The 20,641-nt window shown below is 40.9% G+C and overlaps 1 protein-coding gene and 1 pseudogene across 4 annotated transcripts in view; one reads left to right on the plus strand and one right to left on the minus strand.

The window, feature by feature from the left end:
- The window catches only part of SHANK3 (SH3 and multiple ankyrin repeat domains 3), a 614,328-nt gene that overhangs the window by 534,261 nt on the left and 59,426 nt on the right, over positions 1 to 20,641 (plus strand). For all 4 annotated transcript variants that reach the window (XM_069765494.1, XM_069765495.1, XM_069765496.1 and 1 more), the window contains exons 14-18: positions 5,508 to 5,621; positions 5,823 to 5,898; positions 6,988 to 7,070; positions 10,827 to 10,951; positions 11,619 to 11,754. In XM_069765494.1, coding sequence (XP_069621595.1) covers positions 5,508 to 5,621; positions 5,823 to 5,898; positions 6,988 to 7,070; positions 10,827 to 10,951; positions 11,619 to 11,754 — 534 coding nt within the window. The remainder of the gene's footprint in view (positions 1 to 5,507; positions 5,622 to 5,822; positions 5,899 to 6,987; positions 7,071 to 10,826; positions 10,952 to 11,618; positions 11,755 to 20,641) is intronic.
- Positions 19,804 to 19,878, minus strand: LOC138678081 (U2 spliceosomal RNA; annotated as a pseudogene).

Here is a 20,641-nt window from a genome sequence, read left to right on the forward strand (position 1 = left end):
ATATTATAAAACTGAGTATACGAGTCAATAAAATTCCTACTTGCTAACTGTTGATCCAGAGTTCCAGTTGTTCGAAATGTTAATATACCTAAGAATGTCTGAACATGCTCACTGGCGTTCCTGCTGCAGATTAGTGGTGTCAGTTTAAATGATCTGGAATGGAAGGGGGAAGGGAGCATTACATGTCCAAATGCCCCCTATTGGGAGACTCTCAGTATGGTGTGGAAAAGTCACTCCTGTATCTCCAAGTGTTGGAGCGGCGCTCCGGCCGGCAGCACCAGATCAAACTGAATGTTACGGAGCAAACTTTTCCGTGATCCGTGACATCATCAAACTACAGAAAGGTCCGTAGAGTAAAAGGAAGCCGATGATCCTATTGGGATAGGTTCGGTATATCCCTTGCTCATTGCAGATTTGGTATACACACCTGGGTGGGAGCTTTTACTGTTTTTGACAGTAAGGCTTTGTGCACACGTTGCAGATTTGTTGCGTTTCCACAACGTTTTTTCCGCTCGGAAATGCTATGTATCCGCACTAGATTATTAAAGCAGTGTTAATCAATAGCATTCCTAATTGTTGTGCACATGCCGTGGAAAATTCTGCCCTTATTCTCAGCGTTTTATTTTCCGCAGCATGTCAGTTCTTTTTGTGGATCTGCAGCGTTTCTGCAACTATTGACTTCCATTGAGTCAGTCAAATTGGCAGCAAAACCGCAGGTTTAAAAAGGTTTGCGGATTTGCTGCGAATGTGCCGGCAAAAACGCTGCAGAAAGGAAATGATTATTTCACATCTGTCCCAAATTTCTTAAATAATGTGGGGTGCTAGATAGTGATGAGCGAATATACTGGTTACTCAAGATTTCTCAATCACGCAGCTGAATGATTTACATCTGTTAGCCAGCTTGATTACATGTGGGGATTCCCTAGCAACCAGGCAACCCCCACATGTACTTATGCTGGCTAACAGATGTAAATCATTCAGCTGCGGCAAGAAAAACTAAATCTCCGAGCACTGAAAAATACTCGTAGGACACCCGAGCGTGCTTGAGAAATCTCGAGTAACGAGTATGTTCGCTCATCACACGTATGCCCAGTGGTAGGCTTAAGGTGCCAAAACAACTACCAAATGCTAGATTTAAAGTGCCAAATGCAGTGTAAACCCAGACAAAATTAATTTACAAGCGTCTGAATCATCCTATATAATCAACCTAATCAACACCCCCCGGAAGAAGCTTGGATGCGAAACGGCGTATGGGTTGGGGCGGTACGGCCGTTCCCCTTCTTTCCACTATCAGATCTCATTCTGGTTCATTGATTCAGGTGATGAACTTATAACTTAATGCATTTCACTATATGTTTTTGCCCCATGATTTCACTTGAAATTTGATGCCTTTTTTCATAGTTTTATGAGTTGGATTCATTATCATAGCTAGGTTGATTATATAGGATTAATTTTGTCTGAGTTTACACTGTCCCTTACGGCACTACCGCTGTGTGAGAACTTTCCCATGCAGCGGTGCCGTAAGTGAGAGCACTGGAGCTGATCAGCTGATGAACTCCAGTGAACTCTCATGGCAGTGCTGTGATACACTGCCAGAGGGATTACTGCTGCTGAGAGCTGATGTTTTTAGCCTGGGGGGGCCAATATCCATGGCCCCATCACAGGCTATTAATATCAGCCCACAGCTTCTGCCTAGTCTTTGCTGGTTTGATTTTATAGGGGACCCCATGTCAATTTTTTTCTGGGGTTCCTCTGTAAGCTAGCCAGGAAAGGCTAAGCAAACAGCTGTGAGCTGATATTAATAGTCTGGGAACCTTTATAGCTATTGGCTCCTTCCCAGAATATTAACATCAGCCCTCAGCCGTCGGCTTTCCCTCTGCTGGTTATTAAAATTAAAATTACGCTGGAGCCCACACAATTTAAAAAAAAAATGTTTTTGAAAAATAAACAGTTATTGCATTTCATGCAGATTTCTGAGGGTATGTTCCCACAGTCAGTAAACGCTGCAGGTTGGATGGTGCGTACATCCACAGCGTCCAACCCGCAGCGGCCAGATGTTACAGCATAGTGGATGGGATTTCAAGAAATCCCATGTCCACTATGCGTGCATCGGCGCCCGCGGCTTCCCTGAGGAGACGGACATGTGGCGCATCTCTCTAGACCGCAGCATGTCTATTTATCTTGCGGAGATGCTCAGTCTCTGCAAGATAAATATCACCAGAAAATGTATAGGGCGCGGTGATTCCGCACGGTTCAATGAACACCTGCGTTCAAAAGCCATCAGCGCTTTGGACACAGCAGACATGTGCTGCATTCAAAGCGCTGCCGATTACTGACCGTGGGGACGTAGCCTAATAACAGTTGCTGTTTTGTTACAACATATGTAGGTTAATTATATTAATGCTCCTACACAGGCTGGTGACTGTGTGTGTGTGTCTCTATATTTAATTGTGTGTGTGTGTGTCTTCATTTAATATTAATGAGGGTATCTGGCTGAAGAGGTTGAACATGGAAATGACATCACTTTTTTTTTTAAAATAATATATCTTTATTTAGCATGAAAATTCCCATAAAAAATGCATCAAATCCGCGTGGATTTTCAAATGCGTTTTCTGCCAAGAGAGACAGAATCTGCAAAGAATTAGACACAAGCTAATCTGCAACGTGCGCACATAGTCTTAAAAGATAACCTGTCACCACGATAATGCAGTCCAATCTGCAGACACCATGTTGAGTAGATCGATATATACCGTAGTTTGTTGGAAAAGATTCGGTATAACCTGCATTGCAATCATTGAATTCTCTGCTCTTTCTGGGGTTTTTGGTTCAGTCGGCGGTCCTCTCAGTGACTGACAGCTTTCTATGTGTTAGTGTGCATACTGTGATGGATGCCAGTCACTGATAGAACCACCCACCGGACCAAACACCCCAGAAAGAGCAGAGAACTAATTGGTGAAAACAGGTTATATTGAATCTTCTTTCATATAACTATATATCAAGCTGCTCAGCCCTCCCTACTCTATTACATGGTTCCTGCAGATTGTACTGTATTGTCATGGTGACAGCTTCCCTTTAATCCATATTTTGAATATAGAATAGAAACGTATACTGTGTTATCAGTGGAGACATCCCTAGTGCATTCATTGGCAACATTCATTTCATGATAGGTCTTAGAAATTATAGTTAAAAAATCTGAAAATGATCTGTTACTTACAACTACTCACCTATACATTTTCCCTGGTGAACCTTATTGTCCCATCTTGTTTAAAGGGACTCTGTCACCTGAATTTGGCGGGCTATGTAAATGCTCTGTGTCCGGTCCTATGGGCGGTGTTTCCTCTTCTTTCATTCACCCCTTCCTTTCCCGCTGGCCGCAATATTTTCTTGAATTTGAGTAGGTTTCCTCCGTAGTTCACGCGTGCGCAATGCAATCTTGCCTTGCGCACGCGCAGTATGCTTTGCCCAACTGCGGGCAAAGCCGAAAAGCATTAGTGCGCATGCGCCGCCGCACTTTGTCTCGGAAGTATTTCGCTGTGTTCCGGGACATAGTGCGGCGGCGCATGCGCACCAATGCTTTTCGGCTTTGCCTGCAGTTGGGCAAAGCATACTGCGTGTGCACAAGGCAAGATTGCATTGCGCACCCGTGAACTACGGCGGAAACCTACTCAAATTCAAGAAAATATTGCGGCCAGCGGGAAAGGAAGGGGTGAATGAAAGAAGAGGAAACACCGCCCATCGGACCGGACACAGGACATTTACATAGCCCACCAAATTCAGGTGACAGAGTCCCTTTAAGTAATTAATGTTGGTGTATAGAAATATTGTGGTTTATATCTAGAAGCTGAAAACCAATCCAGACCTAAAACTACCGTAATATATATCATTATTGAATTATCTTTTCTAAATGTATGATATATGCTGTTTAAAGCACCTTTGCAAGATGTGCAGTTAGCTGGTAGATTAATTGCAGGATGTTCATTTTTTGTGTATTGTATTGTTGTGTAAGTGAAAAAAAGTGTTCTAGTTTTTCCCAGTCTTACAAGAGAAGTAACATTAAAGTGTTCTAGTGTCGTACATTCAGATTTGGAAATGAAGGGCATAGGAGGAGGTGCAAGATTTTTTTTTTTTTTATAAGATTTTTTTCTGCCTTCAATTCAAACCCAAATCCCTGTTCCAGAATGTCGAATCCATTTGTTTTATTCCGCCATGCATGTGACCTTAAGATATCCTTTCCCCTACTCTCCTGTTTCCATTACTGACCTAACCTTCCTTTTTCAGCTTATGACAATCAAGCAGTTATATTGCTTAAAGGGGTTGTCCAACCCTGTTGGAATATTTGTCAAGCATTGGAGCTTTGTGAATCCTAAAACCATGGAGTGTGCACACTGTTAGGATTCAGCTAGGCTTGCTGGTTCTAGCAGTCATCATATGATGGCAAGTGTGCAAACTGAATGGTCACCTGTCGACTAGGTCTGATCTGAACATTGAGAGATTTGGCTGAGAATTGAGTTGGCACGTGGTCGCATGTAACAGATGTCATATAGCAGTAGCAGAGTGGTACCCACATGACAGTGTACCTGTGACGCCAGCAGTATATACTTATATAACCTTAATACTTAATCTTACCTCCTGAAAGATAGGCATCTGGTGGCCAAAAGTCTAGTTACCCCCTTCCAAAATTAATATTTTCTTACCACTGACAAACCCTACTAACTAGTAACATCAATGTTGTACTTAAAGTGTAAACCCTGGAATACTACTTACATATTTTATAACAGCTGTAAGACATGCAGTGCACATCTTTGATATGTATCTATCCTAATTTATTCTTTGTTTGTCTTTTTTTTTTATCATTTTTTGCTCCCTTAATTGAACACGATGTTCATTTTACTGTCGTGCAAAATAATTAACTATTTGATACTAAATGTCACTAGATAATACAATACACTTATTATCTAACAATGAATGTACAGTATAAAAAAAAGTTAATGTGTCATGGAAAACTGTGTATGATACATTCAAAGAGGCTGTGGCATCTTCTGTCTTCAAGAGAGCCCCCCTCGCCTGGCTCCCTGCTCGCTGAGAGGGCGCTGAGTGCTCCCGAGGATTGACAGTTTTAGACCAATGGCGTAGCAGTGCCGCGGGTCCAAACTGTGCGATCTCTGATGATGCAGCTTTGTCTCTGCCACATCAGAGAACCACAGAGGCACTGAAGCTCGTCGGATCCGGATACAGAGCAGCGCTTCCAAGCTGTATAGAAAAGAGCTTGTAAGTGCTGCACTCCATGCCTGGCCACGTCTGATAGACTGCAGCGGTGGTTGGAAAATTAGGCAATGAGGAGTAATGATAATTCTCTTCATGCTGGAGAACAGAGAAAGTTACTTACTTTCCTATACAGTATGTTCCATTACGATTCTATCCTGTGTCCATCAATAAACCCGACGTTATCTGTGGGCTCACTTACATGTATTATTTTTGTCTCATTTTGTAACTTTTTCCATTTGCAGTGCTGAGTATTGGTGAAGGCGGATTTTGGGAAGGATCGGTAAAGGGTCGGAGTGGATGGTTTCCAGCAGACTGTGTGGAGGAAGTGCAGATGAGGCAGCCAGATCCGCGTCAAGGTATGACAAATACAGCGGTATCCTTCAGGGAGAAAATTCTATCCACAGGCATTCATTGATGGACGATTTTACATTTTTCCCTAATGATTTTACTATAAAGTTTCTGCTTATGTAGTACGTATCAGTAAGTGCTTCGAGGCTGTACAATAACATGGGCTAGGACTTCATTGTGTCTCACACATAGTTGGCTCTGTCTTTTAGAAACTCGTGAAGATCGGACAAAGCGTCTGTTCAGACACTACACAGTTGGATCCTATGACTCCTTCACTTCTCATAGGTAAAATCAGTTTATCATACAGTTATTCTCAGTTTTCAAAATCCATAAGCTGTCGTTGTTCTCAGCAGCACAGGTCCTGTTTACACAGGCTGACCCAGCTTCAGATACACAGTGAATGGTCACTAATGGATTGATCAGTGCACATTGGTTGCCATTGATCTCGGCAGCACAGGTCCTGTTTACACAGGCTGACCCAGCTTCAGATACACAGTGAATGGTCACTAATGGATTGATCAGTGCACATTGGTTGCCATTGATCTCGGCAGCACAGGTCCTGTTTACAAAGGCTGACCCAGCTTGAGATACACACTAAATGGTCACTAATTGATTGATCAGTGCCCATAGGCTGCCATTGATCTCGGCAGCACAGGTCCTGTTTACACAGGCTGTCTCGGCTTCAGATACACACTGAATGATCACTAATGGATTGATCAGTGCCCATAGGCTGCCATTGATCTCGGCAGCACAGGTCCTGTTTACACAGGCTGTCTCGGCTTCATATGCGCATTAAATGATCAGTAATAGATTGCTAAATATTGATAAACAGACCTTGGTCTCGGCAGCACAGATCCTGTGTATTCAGCACGATGCACTGCTGTAAACGATGATCTTTGGTGCAGCACCAATGCTCATTGTACCCAATAAATGAGTGTTTTGTTTTGTTAGACTGCAATAATATCATGAAGTAGAGTTGCTAGTAAGTCTCTCTCATGAAAGTCTTGCAGTATAAATGAACCTTTAGTTGGAAATATACCTTAGAAAGCTGCCGGCTGAACGAGACAACTCGGGTAATGGCTTATCTTCTGTGAGTAGTAAGGCTTGGCGTCTAACACCCTACATGCCCAAGCCTCGTCCACATTTGGCGGATGACAGGTCCTGCTGACTGATTGGGCCATTTAATACATAGGGGCCCCCAGTACATTGACAGTAGTAGAGCTCACCAATATTGTCATGTAAATTGTGATTGGATTGACGTCTATGCACAATGCTCGGATTTGTAGTAAGATGGAGACTCTTCTGATATACAGGTCACCAGCTTCTCTTTTGCTTTTTTTTCGTGGTATTGATCTGTTATGTGAATTTTTGCAGTGATTATGTCATCCAGGAGAAGGTTGCACGACTGCAGAAGAGGGAACTGGAGGGATTTGGTTTTGTGTTAAGAGGAGCAAAAGGTATGTCCGACTAGCGAACCATGCTGCACGAAAGGTTGTGGCTGTAGAATTATTACAGGATAGCTTTACAGAGGTGGGACAATAGCTGGGATAGCTTCTGAAGATGAGGAAATCGGTTTCCAACACATTTGTAATGACAGTTTGCCAAGACCGAAACAACAAATCTACGGTAGTTTGCTCCTTTGATATCAGTAGTCTCAGCCATTACTAGGCTTGTGCCAAAATACAACCGGTCTTAGTACATTGCTCGTAGCGGGTTCCCATTATGAGCAATAGGAGTCAATGCCTGTCTTTCTTGCCTCTGAGCTTTATTCAGTGTAAGCCTACGTTCCCATAAGTGTTTGGTGAGTTTTTGATGTTGCAGATTTTCGGCATCACTTCTGCCCCTCTTAGGTACATTTCCATTTTTGAGTGCATTTTTAGCATGTGTTTTTTTGACGCTGTAGGCTTTTTTTTTTGTATGACCTGTCATGTTTTTAATATAGATGCTTTGCTTTGATAGTTTCTGGTATTTGGCTTTGTCAAAACCTTATTGATACAGTCCTGTGTGTGGATTACATGCTTTTTTAGTGATTTTCCCGCAGCGAAATGCACGAAAAGCAGACATGTATTTTCTACCTGCAGATTTTCTGCACCTAATGCAAATCTGTGGAAAAATCTCCACTTAAACCTCACAAGAGGAAATGACATGTTGCGGATTTGAAACCCCCGCCGCAAGTTAATTTGCGCTGCATAAAAACATTGCACAGGGGCCATGAGATATTTATACATCCCATCCACATTGCTGGAACTGTAAGACGCTGCGTCAGGAACTCACCAAAACTCATTGTGAGAACCTAACCTAAAAGCACTGTGTCTTATTACGGAGAACTCTCTATAGCCCCACATTGAATCAGAGGCACAAAGTATAGGGCTACATATACATAGTACTGTGCAAAAGTGTAGCATTTTGTCAATTGGTAAAAATAAACTATTACATGTTTACGTTTGAAAGCCTCCTTTCTTTGCACAGTATTGTATTTATATGTGTCTGTATATATATACTGTATATATATATATGTATGTATATATATATATATATATATATATATATATATACTGCTAGAAGATTAGAAGATGCTTATTTCATTTAGCCTATTGAAAACACATTCACTGACAGGCAGAGTTTGCAAACCTAAAGGGGTATCCCCATCCTCAAGATCCTATCCCAATATGTAGTAGGTACAATAATAACAATATTAGCAAATATCTCCAATTAGAAATGTAGTATAGTTCTTCTAATTCACTGTGTCGCTTACCCCATGTAGACAATTGTAGTAGCTTAGGTATCCATGGGTACGACCACTCATAGTGACAGTAGTCGTAACCATGGATACATACGCTATTGCAATGCTGTGCACATGGGGTAAGCGACATAGCAAATCAGAAGTACTGTACTATACTACTTTTCTATTTGGAGGGTTTTGCTAATATTATTATTTTTATTATTAATAAACCTTCTACATATTGTGATAGGATTTTGAAAATGGGAATACCCCTTCAATGATGGTTAGGAGGAATAGCATTTGATGGAACGTTCATTCTCCTGCCAGGTATGTAGGGTGTAAGTGCACCTAATATTCATTGAATCTTTAGCTGGCCATACTGATTAGATAGTTGTGGGTTGAACAATGCTTTGGTCGATCTTTTGGTTAACAGCCATCTCAGCCGACACATACACAGAAGCGCTCATTCGGTCGAAGCTGCCAACTGAGATGTCGGTCATCATTTTATCTCAGGGAGAACAATGCAATCGGCACTCCGAAATCAGACATGATCAATGTCTCTCATGACAATCAGTTAGACAGCGTCCTCATATACAGTACAGACCAAAAGTTTGGACACACCTTCTCATTTAAATATTTCTCTGTATTTTCATGCCAAGAGTGTGCAAAGCAGTCATCAAAACAAAAGGTGGCTACTTTGAAGAACCTAGAATATAAGACATATTTTCAGTTGTTTCACACTTTTTTGTTAGTATATAATTCCACATGTGTTAATTCATAGTTTTGATGCCTTCAGTGTGAATTTACAATTTTCATAGTCATGAAAATACAGAAATATCTTGAAATGAGAAGGTGTGTCCAAACTTTTGGTCTGTACTGTACAAACCCGACGATATCGGCAGGTTCAGACCACATTAGTCTATTGTGCATGGGGGCCTTTACGGTCACATAATGTGATGAAATGTCACTGCAGCTTTGGGCATGGATTACTGGCAGGGGGTGATGTGCGATTGACTGTTTCCCATACCAGCCACATACCCTGTCACTGTGGCGGCTGCAGCATTAAAATAGCAAATTAGGGAGCCCCGTTGGAGATAGGTGCAGGTCCCAGTGATGTAGACCCACACCATGCCATATCTTGTAGTTATGCCATAAATATTTGTTAGGAGACAACCCATATAAAGCAGATGTATCAGCATATTTCATAATACAAACTGCATACATTAATAAATAAATAGATCTCTTAGACCTGATAATTCTGGGATATTTACTGTGAAAATACATGTCAGAATTGCTGTATAATTCTAAAATAAGTGAGTATTTTATGAGTACTGAAGGAACTCAATGTAATACTTGGCAAGAATGCTTCCAAAAATGATTTTACATTGATTTTCATAGTAAGTACACCAGACTCATCAAGTCTTAGCATTCTATTTAGTATTGTATGCAGTTTGTATTGTGAAATCTGATGACAAATGCCCAGCTGTATGCAGATTAGAAACCTTGCAACATAAATCCAACTATTTGGTATCTGGTTATGTATTAGATGTCCTGGCACTGTCTACCTCTTACATCATTCAAGCTTTCAGTCTTAGACCTCATTTAGTGTTTGCATGAAGTCCAGCCCAACTATGGGTCTGATCTCTAATGGCTACAACTATCAGGACCGTGAAGATGTAGTTAGTCCAAGATTTGTGACTATATTTTGGGTAAAATTACTTTATGCCATGTTTTGGATGTTTTTTTAAGATGTATTGTATTTCCCACTCTATACACTTAATGGGGTTTTCCCATGAACAAAAGTTAATTTTAGTCAATAGATCTTGGAATAATAATAATTTCCTCAATTGGATGTGAGTAAAACAAATGTTCCTGTGCTGAGATAATCTTATAAATGTGCCCCTGCTGTGTACTGTGTAATGGCTGTGTCTGACCGTGCAGGAACATGGTCTGATCATACCACAGCTACTGGGCAGGGGAGGAAGCAGAAGAGTATACAGACAGGACAGTACAGAATCACAGCTGATTCTTTCTTTGAGGTAAAGCATTGCTTAAAACATGCAGGGAAATGTTACCTCACCAATAGAATCAGCTGCGATCCCGTGCTGTACTATCTGTATACTCTTTTGCTTCCTCCCCTGCCCAGGAGCTGTGGTATGATCAGACCATGTTCCTGTACAGCCATTACACAGTACACAGCAGGGGCACATTTATAAGATTATCTCAGCACAGGAACATTTTATTTAATCACTTCCTATTGTAAACCTTATTTTCATTCCAAGATCTAGTGAATAAAATGAACTTTAGTTTGTGGGAAAACTCCTTTAAGTATATGGACTATGGCATGAATGGCAGGATAGTACATGAGTAAATAGTAGTTTATGAATTTGCTTGCTTTTTCCAGTCCTATTCATACATATATTTAGAACAAATTATGGGATGTTTAAAATTAACATATATTAATTTATTGTCAAAATAAATCTTCTTGTAGCAGAGACCCCAATCGAGGAGTTCACACCTACACCAGCTTTCCCTGCTCTGCAATATCTGGAATCTGTGGATGTCGATGGCGTAGCATGGAGAGCAGGTCTTAGGACAGGAGACTTCTTGATCGAGGTGTGGAATCAGCATGCAGTCTCATACTTTAAGGCCATATTCACACATGGTAGTTTTGCTGCTTTTTCATCTCTGACTTCAATGTGGCAAAATTCAGCATTGAAAGCTGCATGTAAAAGCACCTTCTCTGCATACTCCAGCGCAGCATTCTGTATACACAGTGAGTAACTCCAGCATGACTGTGGCAAGACCGTGGTAAAATCCACCTGTTTTGCCGCGTGTGAATTCACACTATTGAATCCATACTGCCATCATCCTGGGATCTTCCTATTCTTTTCTAACCCCGACTTTTCGATCAGTTGCTGTGGTCAGATTCTCCACTTTTTCTTTGCACTTACACATATTGTCCCCTCTTCATTTTTGTATCTTTTTGTCCATTCTGTTCAATCCCAGTAACATTATATCCAGTAGGAAGGATTGAAAAATAGCATTACGATCCATGTAAATGTAATAGCATGCTGAATGTGTACAGAAATGTTTTCCAGTTTTTTCGTCTGCTTCATTAGGTTGCTTGTGTCTCAAGGCAAGATTATATTTTTGGAATACTTAATACATGAACCAGATAAAATTCCTTATGCCACAGTCTATAGCTAATCCATCCTCACCTGCTACTCTATAACTATCTCTCTCTAATTTCCTTCTGATTACCGCCATTTGTTTTCTGCAGGTGAATGGAGTAAATGTTGTGAAGGTCGGTCATAAACAAGTGGTGTCACTCATTCGCCAAGGGGGGGCTCATCTTACCATGAAGGTGGTGTCTGTGAGTCGCAAACCTGAGAGCGAGGAGGCCCTGCGTAGAAGGGGTAAGAATAGATCTATGAATATATGAAATCACAGATTTTTAAGCCATGTAAAAAAAAAATCATACCAAGAAGAAATATTTCAGAACTTTTCCCACCGTTAATGTCACCTATAATCTGTACAATTCAAGTGAAAAACAAACCTAAATAAATTCGAATGGAAAAACAAAAATACAGGAATAATAACCAAAAATAATGTGGTTGCATAAATATGCACAGCCTCAAAGGGGTTTTCCCACAAACAAAGCTAATTTTAATCAAGTTTTAATTAATACCTCTTTGAATAATAATCATTTCCATAACTGGATGTGTTTTAAAAAAATGTTCCTGTGCTGAGATAATCTTATAAATGTGCCCCTGCTGTGTACTGTGTAATGGCCGTGTCTGACTGTACAGGAACATGGTCTGATCATACCACATCTCTTGGGCAGGGGAGGATGCAAAAGAGTATACAGACAGGACAGAATGGGATCACATCTGATTCTTTATGTGAGGTAAAACATTGCTGAAAAACAGGCAGGGAAATGTTTTACCTCACAAAAAGAATCAGCTGTGACCCACTGCTGTCCTGTCTGTATACTCTCTTTTGTTACATCATTTGCCCAGAAGATGTGGTAGACCATGTTCCTACGCATTTATAAGATTATCTGAGCACAGAAACATTTTATTTAAACGCATCCGATTTTGTAATTTATTATTATACCAAGAACTATTAATTAAAATGAACTTTGTTCGTGGGAAAACCCCTTTAGAGACTGACACTTTGTTGAAGTGCCTTTTGAATTCGTAACACCATTCTTCATTTTCGGTAGTAGTCTATCAGCATGAAATTTGAATCTTTGCCCACTTTTCCTTGCAGAAGGGCTACATATCTGTTATTTGTGTGGTCATCTCCTGTGTACAGCACCCTCTTCAGGTCAAACCACAGATTTTCGATTTGATTCAGGTCTGGACACTGGCTATGCCATTCCAAAACTTCTTGTGAAGCCATTCTTTTGTTGATTTGGAAGTATGCTTGGTTTTTATCACGATGAAAGGTGAAATTCCTCTTCATGTTCAACATTTTAGCAAAGGCCTAAATGTTTTGTTGCAAAATTGACTGATATTTGAAACTTTATAATTCCTTCCACTGTGAATAAAGCTCCAGTTTCAGGTGCTGAAAAACAGCTACATAGCGGAATGCTGCCTCCACCATGCTTCACTTTGGGCAAGCTGTACACTGATTACTATGTAAAACAAGGTTAAATGTGATTGGCTATTTCTGAACACAACCACATCCCCAATTATAAATTCACACTTATGCAACCACACTATTTTAGTTGTGTTATTTTTGTTTTCCCTCTCAAAATTATTTCAGTTTCTTTTTCAATGAAGTTGTACAGAATTTTGGTGACATTAAAGGAGGAAAACGTGTGGTATAGTATGGTATTATTTTTTGTACATTACCAAAACCTGTAATATGTACAGAGGTGTTTAGACTTTTTATGTCCACTGTATGTAGCAAATCCATGTTATGACGATATAATTCTAGTCCTGTTGGCTGATGTATGGAAAATTTTGAAGAATGCTTTAAGTCAAACATGTAATTGTTATCTAAAGGTATTTTTACATACTTTTTGATAGATAAGATATACTATGAAAGGAATTTATTAATTTGGTGGATTTGATTTCGCCAATTTATTGCTCCTGGCCCCTTTATAAGTCTTACCTGTTTATTTTTCCCTATCCAGGCACATTTTGTGTCTCTTTCAGCAAGCACTATTTATCAAATATAATTCTTATCAAGTTTTTTTCTAATAAACATATCTTTTAGTATACATCTTAGTATGGTTCACGTCTTGTCTTCGGAATACGCATAGATTCTTAGGGCGTTGTTTATTGTATCTATATTGAAGTGCCATGCTACAATTAATAAATATGTGAATTGAAGATACAATGTAAACTTTTTTATGTTTTAATTTGGCTTCTTAATACCTTTTCTCACAAACATAAGTATTTTATGTAGTTTTAAAGCAGTAATTCGGTCTCATAAATTGATGGCAAATCGCTTAAATATGCAATCACTATATGATCCGTGGGTAGTTGGGATTGGTGGATGCATGGATGTTCAGGTCTGTTGGGTTCGGCCAAACTTTATAAAAAAGTACCAGCACAATACCCAAACTTGAACCCGAACCCCATTCAAGTGAATGGGGGCCCAAACATCCGGCGGTTCCCACGCTGTCATGTGTGTGACACCGTGAGAAACACCGGCTCTCACCTGCAATAACCTTACTGAAGTCACCGCTAGTCACAGCTGCTGAGTATCGCGGTTCCCACACTGACACAGAGCACAGCATGTGAACCACTAGCTATGATTGGCGGTGAAAAGGTTACCACCAGTCAAGTGTTCGCTGATGACTACTACTGTCATACTGTCATCAGCGTCACATGCTCTAGCTGATAGTGAGAGCAAGCGACTCTGATTATTATTATTATACATTTTTTATAGCGCCATTTATTCCATGGCGCTTTACATGTGAAAAGGGGGCAAATATAGTCAAATACAACAAATATGAGCAAAAAACAAGGCACTAACAGGTACATAAGGAGGGAGGACGCTGATGAGAGTATTCATCAGCCGAAGTCTATGCATAGCTGTAGCTTTACTGCTATCCACAGTCCACAGAGCTGTAGCTTTACTGCTATCCACAGTCCACACGCACAGGAGACAAAGAAGGTAATGGACTTGGTATTGCGATTTCTTTGTGGGATCATATCATTAATAGATAGGTATAAGAGATGTGGGGGAGTCTTTATTCAAATATTTTTTTTTTTGTGTGTATTTATTTTTCCTACTGGGTTATAATGGGGGCGTATGACTGACACCTCTCTATTACTAACCCCCAAAACAATTACCCTGATTGTTACCGCACCAGGGCAATCAGCAAGAGCTGAGGCTAAGCGCCAGAATTGGCTCATCCAATATGATGCGCCACTTCTGGGGCAGCTACAGGCTGATATTTGTAGGTTGGGAATGGCCCAATAACCATGGTGTGGGGAAACGGGGGGTCGTTGGGTGCCCAAGTCTGCTAGCCGAATCCGCATGGACCAGAGATTGTCCCGCCTAATCCCGCTCTCCTGTCAGGGTGAGGGTAAAACAGTGTGGCAATACTTTATTGAGTATTCACAATAAGTTGCTCACAAGATATAGCACTCATACCTCCCAAACGGAGGGTGAAGTACCAACTAACTATATGTCACTCACAGACAGTGTGACCAAAAAGATAGACTTGATCCACACTATGGTACTAAAAATAACAATTTTATTGAAGACAATATAAAAACATAAAAATACATCATACTATAAGTCAGGAAAGGTGCAAAAATCCACAAAACGAGGGACAATACTGCCATAGGCAACTTCAAGACCCAGATACGTGCTGTCACATATAACTTAGATAAATAAGGTAAACAAATAGTCCAAACCAATATACACGTCCCCACTATTAGGAGCTATGGGTAACAATATCGTAATATATAGTGAGATACTGGAATCACCCTAATAGGAATGGTTCCAGAGTATTAGTACTCCCTAAGTTGGTGGCTAGAATCTAGATAGCAAAAGAAGCGAACGCGAAACGCGCGTCGGGGCAGAGGGACGCCGGGGCACTCACCCAGCACATAATTTAAGGTAACTAGTCTATACTGTTTTCCATGTTTATGCTATCTAGATTCTAGCCACCAACTTAGGGAGTACTAATACTCTGGAACCATTCCTATTAGGGTGATTCCAGTATCTCACTATATATTACAATATTGTTACCCATAGCTCCTAATAGTGGGGACGTGTATATTGGTTTGGACTATTTGTTTACCTTATTTATCTACGTTATATGTGACAGCACGTATCTGGGTCTTGAAGTTGCCTATGGCAGTATTGTCCCTCGTTTTGTGGATTTTTGCACCTTTCCTGACTTATAGTATGATGTATTTTTATGTTTTTATATTGTCTTCAATAAAATTGTTATTTTTAGTACCATAGTGTGGATCAAGTCTATCTTTTTGGTCACACTGTCTGTGAATACTTTATTGAACCACAGAACAGGCAGACAACTCGGCAGTTCCAGCAAAATTCCCCAAGATGGTGCACATTACAGTCTCACCCTTCCACTGACCCACCAGGTTTACGGCAGATGTTACATCAGAGCTCCCAGGGTCGCTACTCCACCTGTGAGACACACACAGAGAAGAGGTAATGACAAGCGTAGGGAGATGACAGTCCATAGAGTCCATACAAGGTCCAAAGCCAGTTGACACGAGAGTCACCACCTGGCTTATCCAAACATCTCCATGGAGCATTGCGACCATCGGGTCCCAATCCTGGCATTAGGTGCGCCAATCCTGGCACTTAGCCTCAGCTCTTCCCGCTTGCACTGGTGCGTTGGCAAGTGGGGTGATGGTTTGGGGTTGATGTCAGCTGTGTAATGTGCGCTGACATCAAGAATCAGGGGTTAGTAATGTAGAGGCTTCAATAGGACACCCTCAGTACTAACCCCACAGTCAAAAGTAATAAACACACACACAGAAAGGTCTTTTAATTGTACAAGACATTCTCCAACCTTATTTTACCCATTTGTTACCTTAAAAAAAAATAATCAGGGGTCTGCCATAAATCCATCGCACAATGATCCTTGACTCTCCTACATCCGGATGCAGTGCTGAGTGGTGACATCAGTAATGTGACAGCTCAGCACAGGAGCCGGAACACAATGACAGCAGCGTGTGAATCCGGCTGCTGTGAAGAGCACCGACATCAGTAAGCTTATCGCATTTCATAGCCAATGAACTGCGGTAACCTTACTGATGTCATCACTCACAGCATGAGAAAATTCACTCCCTGCGAGCGGCGACATCAGTAACGTTATTGCAGTTCATCAGCTGTGAACTGCGATAAGCTCATGGATGTCGGCGCTCTTCACAGTAACCGGATTCACACGCTGCTGTCATTGTGTTCCAGCTCCCGTGCTGAACTGACTTATTCGGGGATCGTCATGGGATGGATTTATGGCAGACCCCTTTGTCTGTTTTACCTGCGCTTGTTATCAAAAATAGAGGGCAAGTATTGGCTTGGCTGTGATGCAGGCAGACGTCCCCGCGCCAGAAAAGATTGTTGATTGGCTGCAGCCTTTCAACAAACTTTGATTGGGCTGCCAAAACCAAACAGTAACACGGACTTCCATGAGAAGTCCTTGTTCGGGGTCCATGCATTGACACTAGGTGTCTTGTACGGACCACAAACTTTACTGCTCGGGTTTACCCATCCCTACTGGGCATCAGCACCTCACCTGTCATAATGTTATGGCATATCTTAATGATACTGTTAAAAAAAAAAACTACAAAGTCCGGAATCAGTGCTTATCCCTTGTCTGACATTTGACATACAGTTACGTCATATGCTGGGTCCCTGTGTTTGATGCAGGCTCGCAAGCGAAGTCCTCAGCCTTTCCCGTCAGATAATGGCTGAATAATTCAGCCATCATCTACCTCTAACAACCTTGGGTGGAGCGGAGTAGAGTATACTGTGGTTAACCTGGTAAATGCCACTGTCAATCTCTGACAGTAGCATTTAACACACACCTGCTGAGGCGCATGTGCCCATCAACGCGCCCGTGACTGTGTCGTGCTGGGCACCTATGAGTCTGCTGAAGACTTGTCATGACGATTCTCCTATGAAAGACAGCGTTTAGCTGGCATTCATAGTGGCATTCATAGGAGTCCGTGATTTTACATTACAAGATTTTATATTACAAGCAATCGGATGATCGCAGCTTCAAGTTCCGTAACGACAACAAATACAGCACAAAGTGAAATTAATTTTTTTTAATTACAGAAGCTCAAATCACCCCCTTTTTGTCCCATTAAAAATAAAGCAATGTAAAAAATATGCATATTTCATATCGCTGCATTCTTAAAAAGTCCGATCTATCAAAGTATAATATAGATTAATCTAATTGGTAAATGGCGTAATTAGAAAAAAATTGAAACTCCAAAATTAGTTTTTTGGGGCCCAGCAACATTGTAATAAAATGCAATAAGAGGCGATCAAAACATCTTATCATCATCGAAATTGTATCACTAACATTCTCAGCTCAGGGCACAAAAAATAAGCCCTCACACAGCCACACATCCCGAAAAATGAAAATGTTACATGTTTTGGAAATTGGCGACACAAGCAAAATGTATTTATTTTATTTTATTTTTTTTCACAAATTTCCAAGTTTTTTTTCACAACTTAAATAACTGTTTTAAAAATGTCATGTTTGGTATCTGCGTAATCATACTGACCTATGATGGACCAACTGTAGAATTTCATTTTTTTCGCAATTTTAGCATCACATGATAAAATGTATGGTGTCTTTCAAAAGTACAACTTGTCTCTCAAGGAACAAGCCCTCACATGGCTATGTGGACAGAAATATAAAAAAGGTAAAAAAAAAAGAAGAATAGCTCGGTCATTTAGGGGTTTAAATGACTTGTCAGTTCTGCTTACATGTCTGTTTAATAAGTACCTGTGACAACTGGGTGTTTCCTGTTGGGGGTGTGTCCCAACACAGTGACATTGTCCAATCAGTGGTCACAGTGTCAAGGCAATGTAAGGACATGCCTCTTTCACGAAAGGTATACTGACGCCCAGTTGTCAGATTATCCATAATAACGGAGGATCAGCATAGCACAGAGTTGTATTAAAAGATGCTCCAGAATTGTTACTTCATAGGTAATAACATTTTTTTCTAAAACAGTCATGTCAGAAGTGGTGACAGGTCCTTTTCAAAGTGTGGCACGGTTTTCAGGAAATATATGGAAATTGCCAATGACAGATGCCAGCTTCGTTTTACAACAGCCTGGAGACAGCTTATGGGCCTTGGACTTCAAGCTGGTGTAAAATCTGCCACATCTATAGTTGGAGAGGGCAAACTGCAATAGTAATATTGAAATATTCCGCAGCTGTGTGGACGGATATTCAGATAACTAGCTGTATTTTGGAAAACGTTGTTGAAAATCATTTCGAATCACATTTTTTACAAATATTTTAACAAAACACACTGATATCTAACCTCTTCTAATATTGCTACATATAGGCATTTCTTAGGTGGGAGATTTTCCCCACAATGCTTTACACGTACAGCATGTCGTTGTGATCATGCGGGCACAGCAGCTGTGTCTGAGCGAACACCAGCGGGAGTGAAGCTGTGATTGAGGAAACTCCATTTCCAACCATTTAACTCTTAAAGATCAATACGAAACGCACTGGAGACAAAGGTATTGGGTTACCGTACTTTGACTTGTGCCTGAGTGCCCAGCATCGCAATCTCCGAGACGAATGTGTCTGATAGCATTAATAAAATAATTAACAGTATATCACATACTTTAGGTGCGCCCTGACATGTAGACTTTTCCTGCACGGTAGTTTCGATAAAAAAAAGTGCACTTTGATGCTGGTCTCTTAAAACCCTCTCCAACAGGAGAAAGGCCCATAAAACCATTCCATGTCCCTCTGAGCCAAAAGGCCACGGCGAGGGTTAAGGACTCAGTCGTCTCCCTCAGCCGAAGCCAAGCAAATCTCAGTCACGCACTCAACCCCTAGATCTATCTGAAGGGAACCGCGTCTGAGAAATCCAGGTGTCAGACCCACGTGAAAAAGTGAACACACAAACATTGAAAACGAAATAAGTTAAGTGAAAGTTTCCACAGCGTAACGCTAGCTGGATTTTGCATCGGGAATTAAAAAATTCCCCTATCCTTGCCAGAAAGCCTGGATTAAGGGTGTGTGCTTAAATAGTAAGGACATTTGATGTGCAGTGCAAATGTGCCAAAATCTGTGGGCTCACCAGATCCAGTGAATTAAGGCACCGCAGGGTCACCACTTCGGGGGAACTTCTCACTTCGGGCTTTTTAGTTTACCCCTCCCAATAGCATCGATCCTGGGGGCCATGCTTTCCATCAAATGATTTTATGAGCCACCTGGCGTACTAACTAGCGCTCCAATCCAGTGTGCATTGTATCAGTCTACTAGGGTGGCCCACACCAAAGTTGCATTTTCCAAAGATACTACACTTGATCTTAGCCAAAAGGCCGAGAAGTGAACTATCAGGTAAATTAGTTTACTTGTGTTTACTCATTGTGTTTTTTGAGTTTGTTTCTTTTGTACATGGAGTTTTACCGCTTTTCTCTAAGGGTTAAGGTTTTTCCTTGTGGAGAGTGACAAGCCAGGTCTGGCATGTCAGAGTAAAGAGACTTATAAGCCATGCATGCTCCTCGGAGAAATGAAGTATGCAAATTAAAGAGGCAATTTGTATATCACTTTTTTGTAATGCTGTGTATTTTGTCCCTTTTTTTGCCATGCCATATTTTCAATGAAGCTGTCTTATTTCCTGATATTTGGCTTTGGCAAAACTTTATTGATAGAGTCCTGTGCGGATTACGTGTATTTTTACCTGCGGATCTTTCTGCATGTAATATTATTATTATTATTATTTATTGTTATAGCGCCATTTATTCCATGGCGCTTTACATGAAAGGAGGGGTATACATAATAAAAACAAGTACAATAATCTTAAACAATACAAGTCATAACTGGTACAGGAGGAGAGAGGACCCTGCCCGCGAAGGCTCACACTCTACAAGGGATGGGTGAGAATACAGTAGGCGAGGGTAGAGCTGGTCATGCAGTGGTTTGGTCGATCGGTGGTTACTGCAGGTTATAGGCTTGTCGGAAGAGGTGGGTCTTCAGGCTCTTTTTGAAGGTTTCAATGGTAGGTGAGAGTCTGATATGTTGTGGTAGAGAGTTCCAGAGTAGGGGGGATGTGCGAAAGAAATCTTGTATACGATTGTGGGAAGAGGAGATAAG

Source organism: Ranitomeya imitator, chromosome 4 (genome assembly GCF_032444005.1).
Source record: "Ranitomeya imitator isolate aRanImi1 chromosome 4, aRanImi1.pri, whole genome shotgun sequence".
In the NCBI taxonomy this organism is placed as follows: domain Eukaryota; kingdom Metazoa; phylum Chordata; class Amphibia; order Anura; family Dendrobatidae; genus Ranitomeya; species Ranitomeya imitator.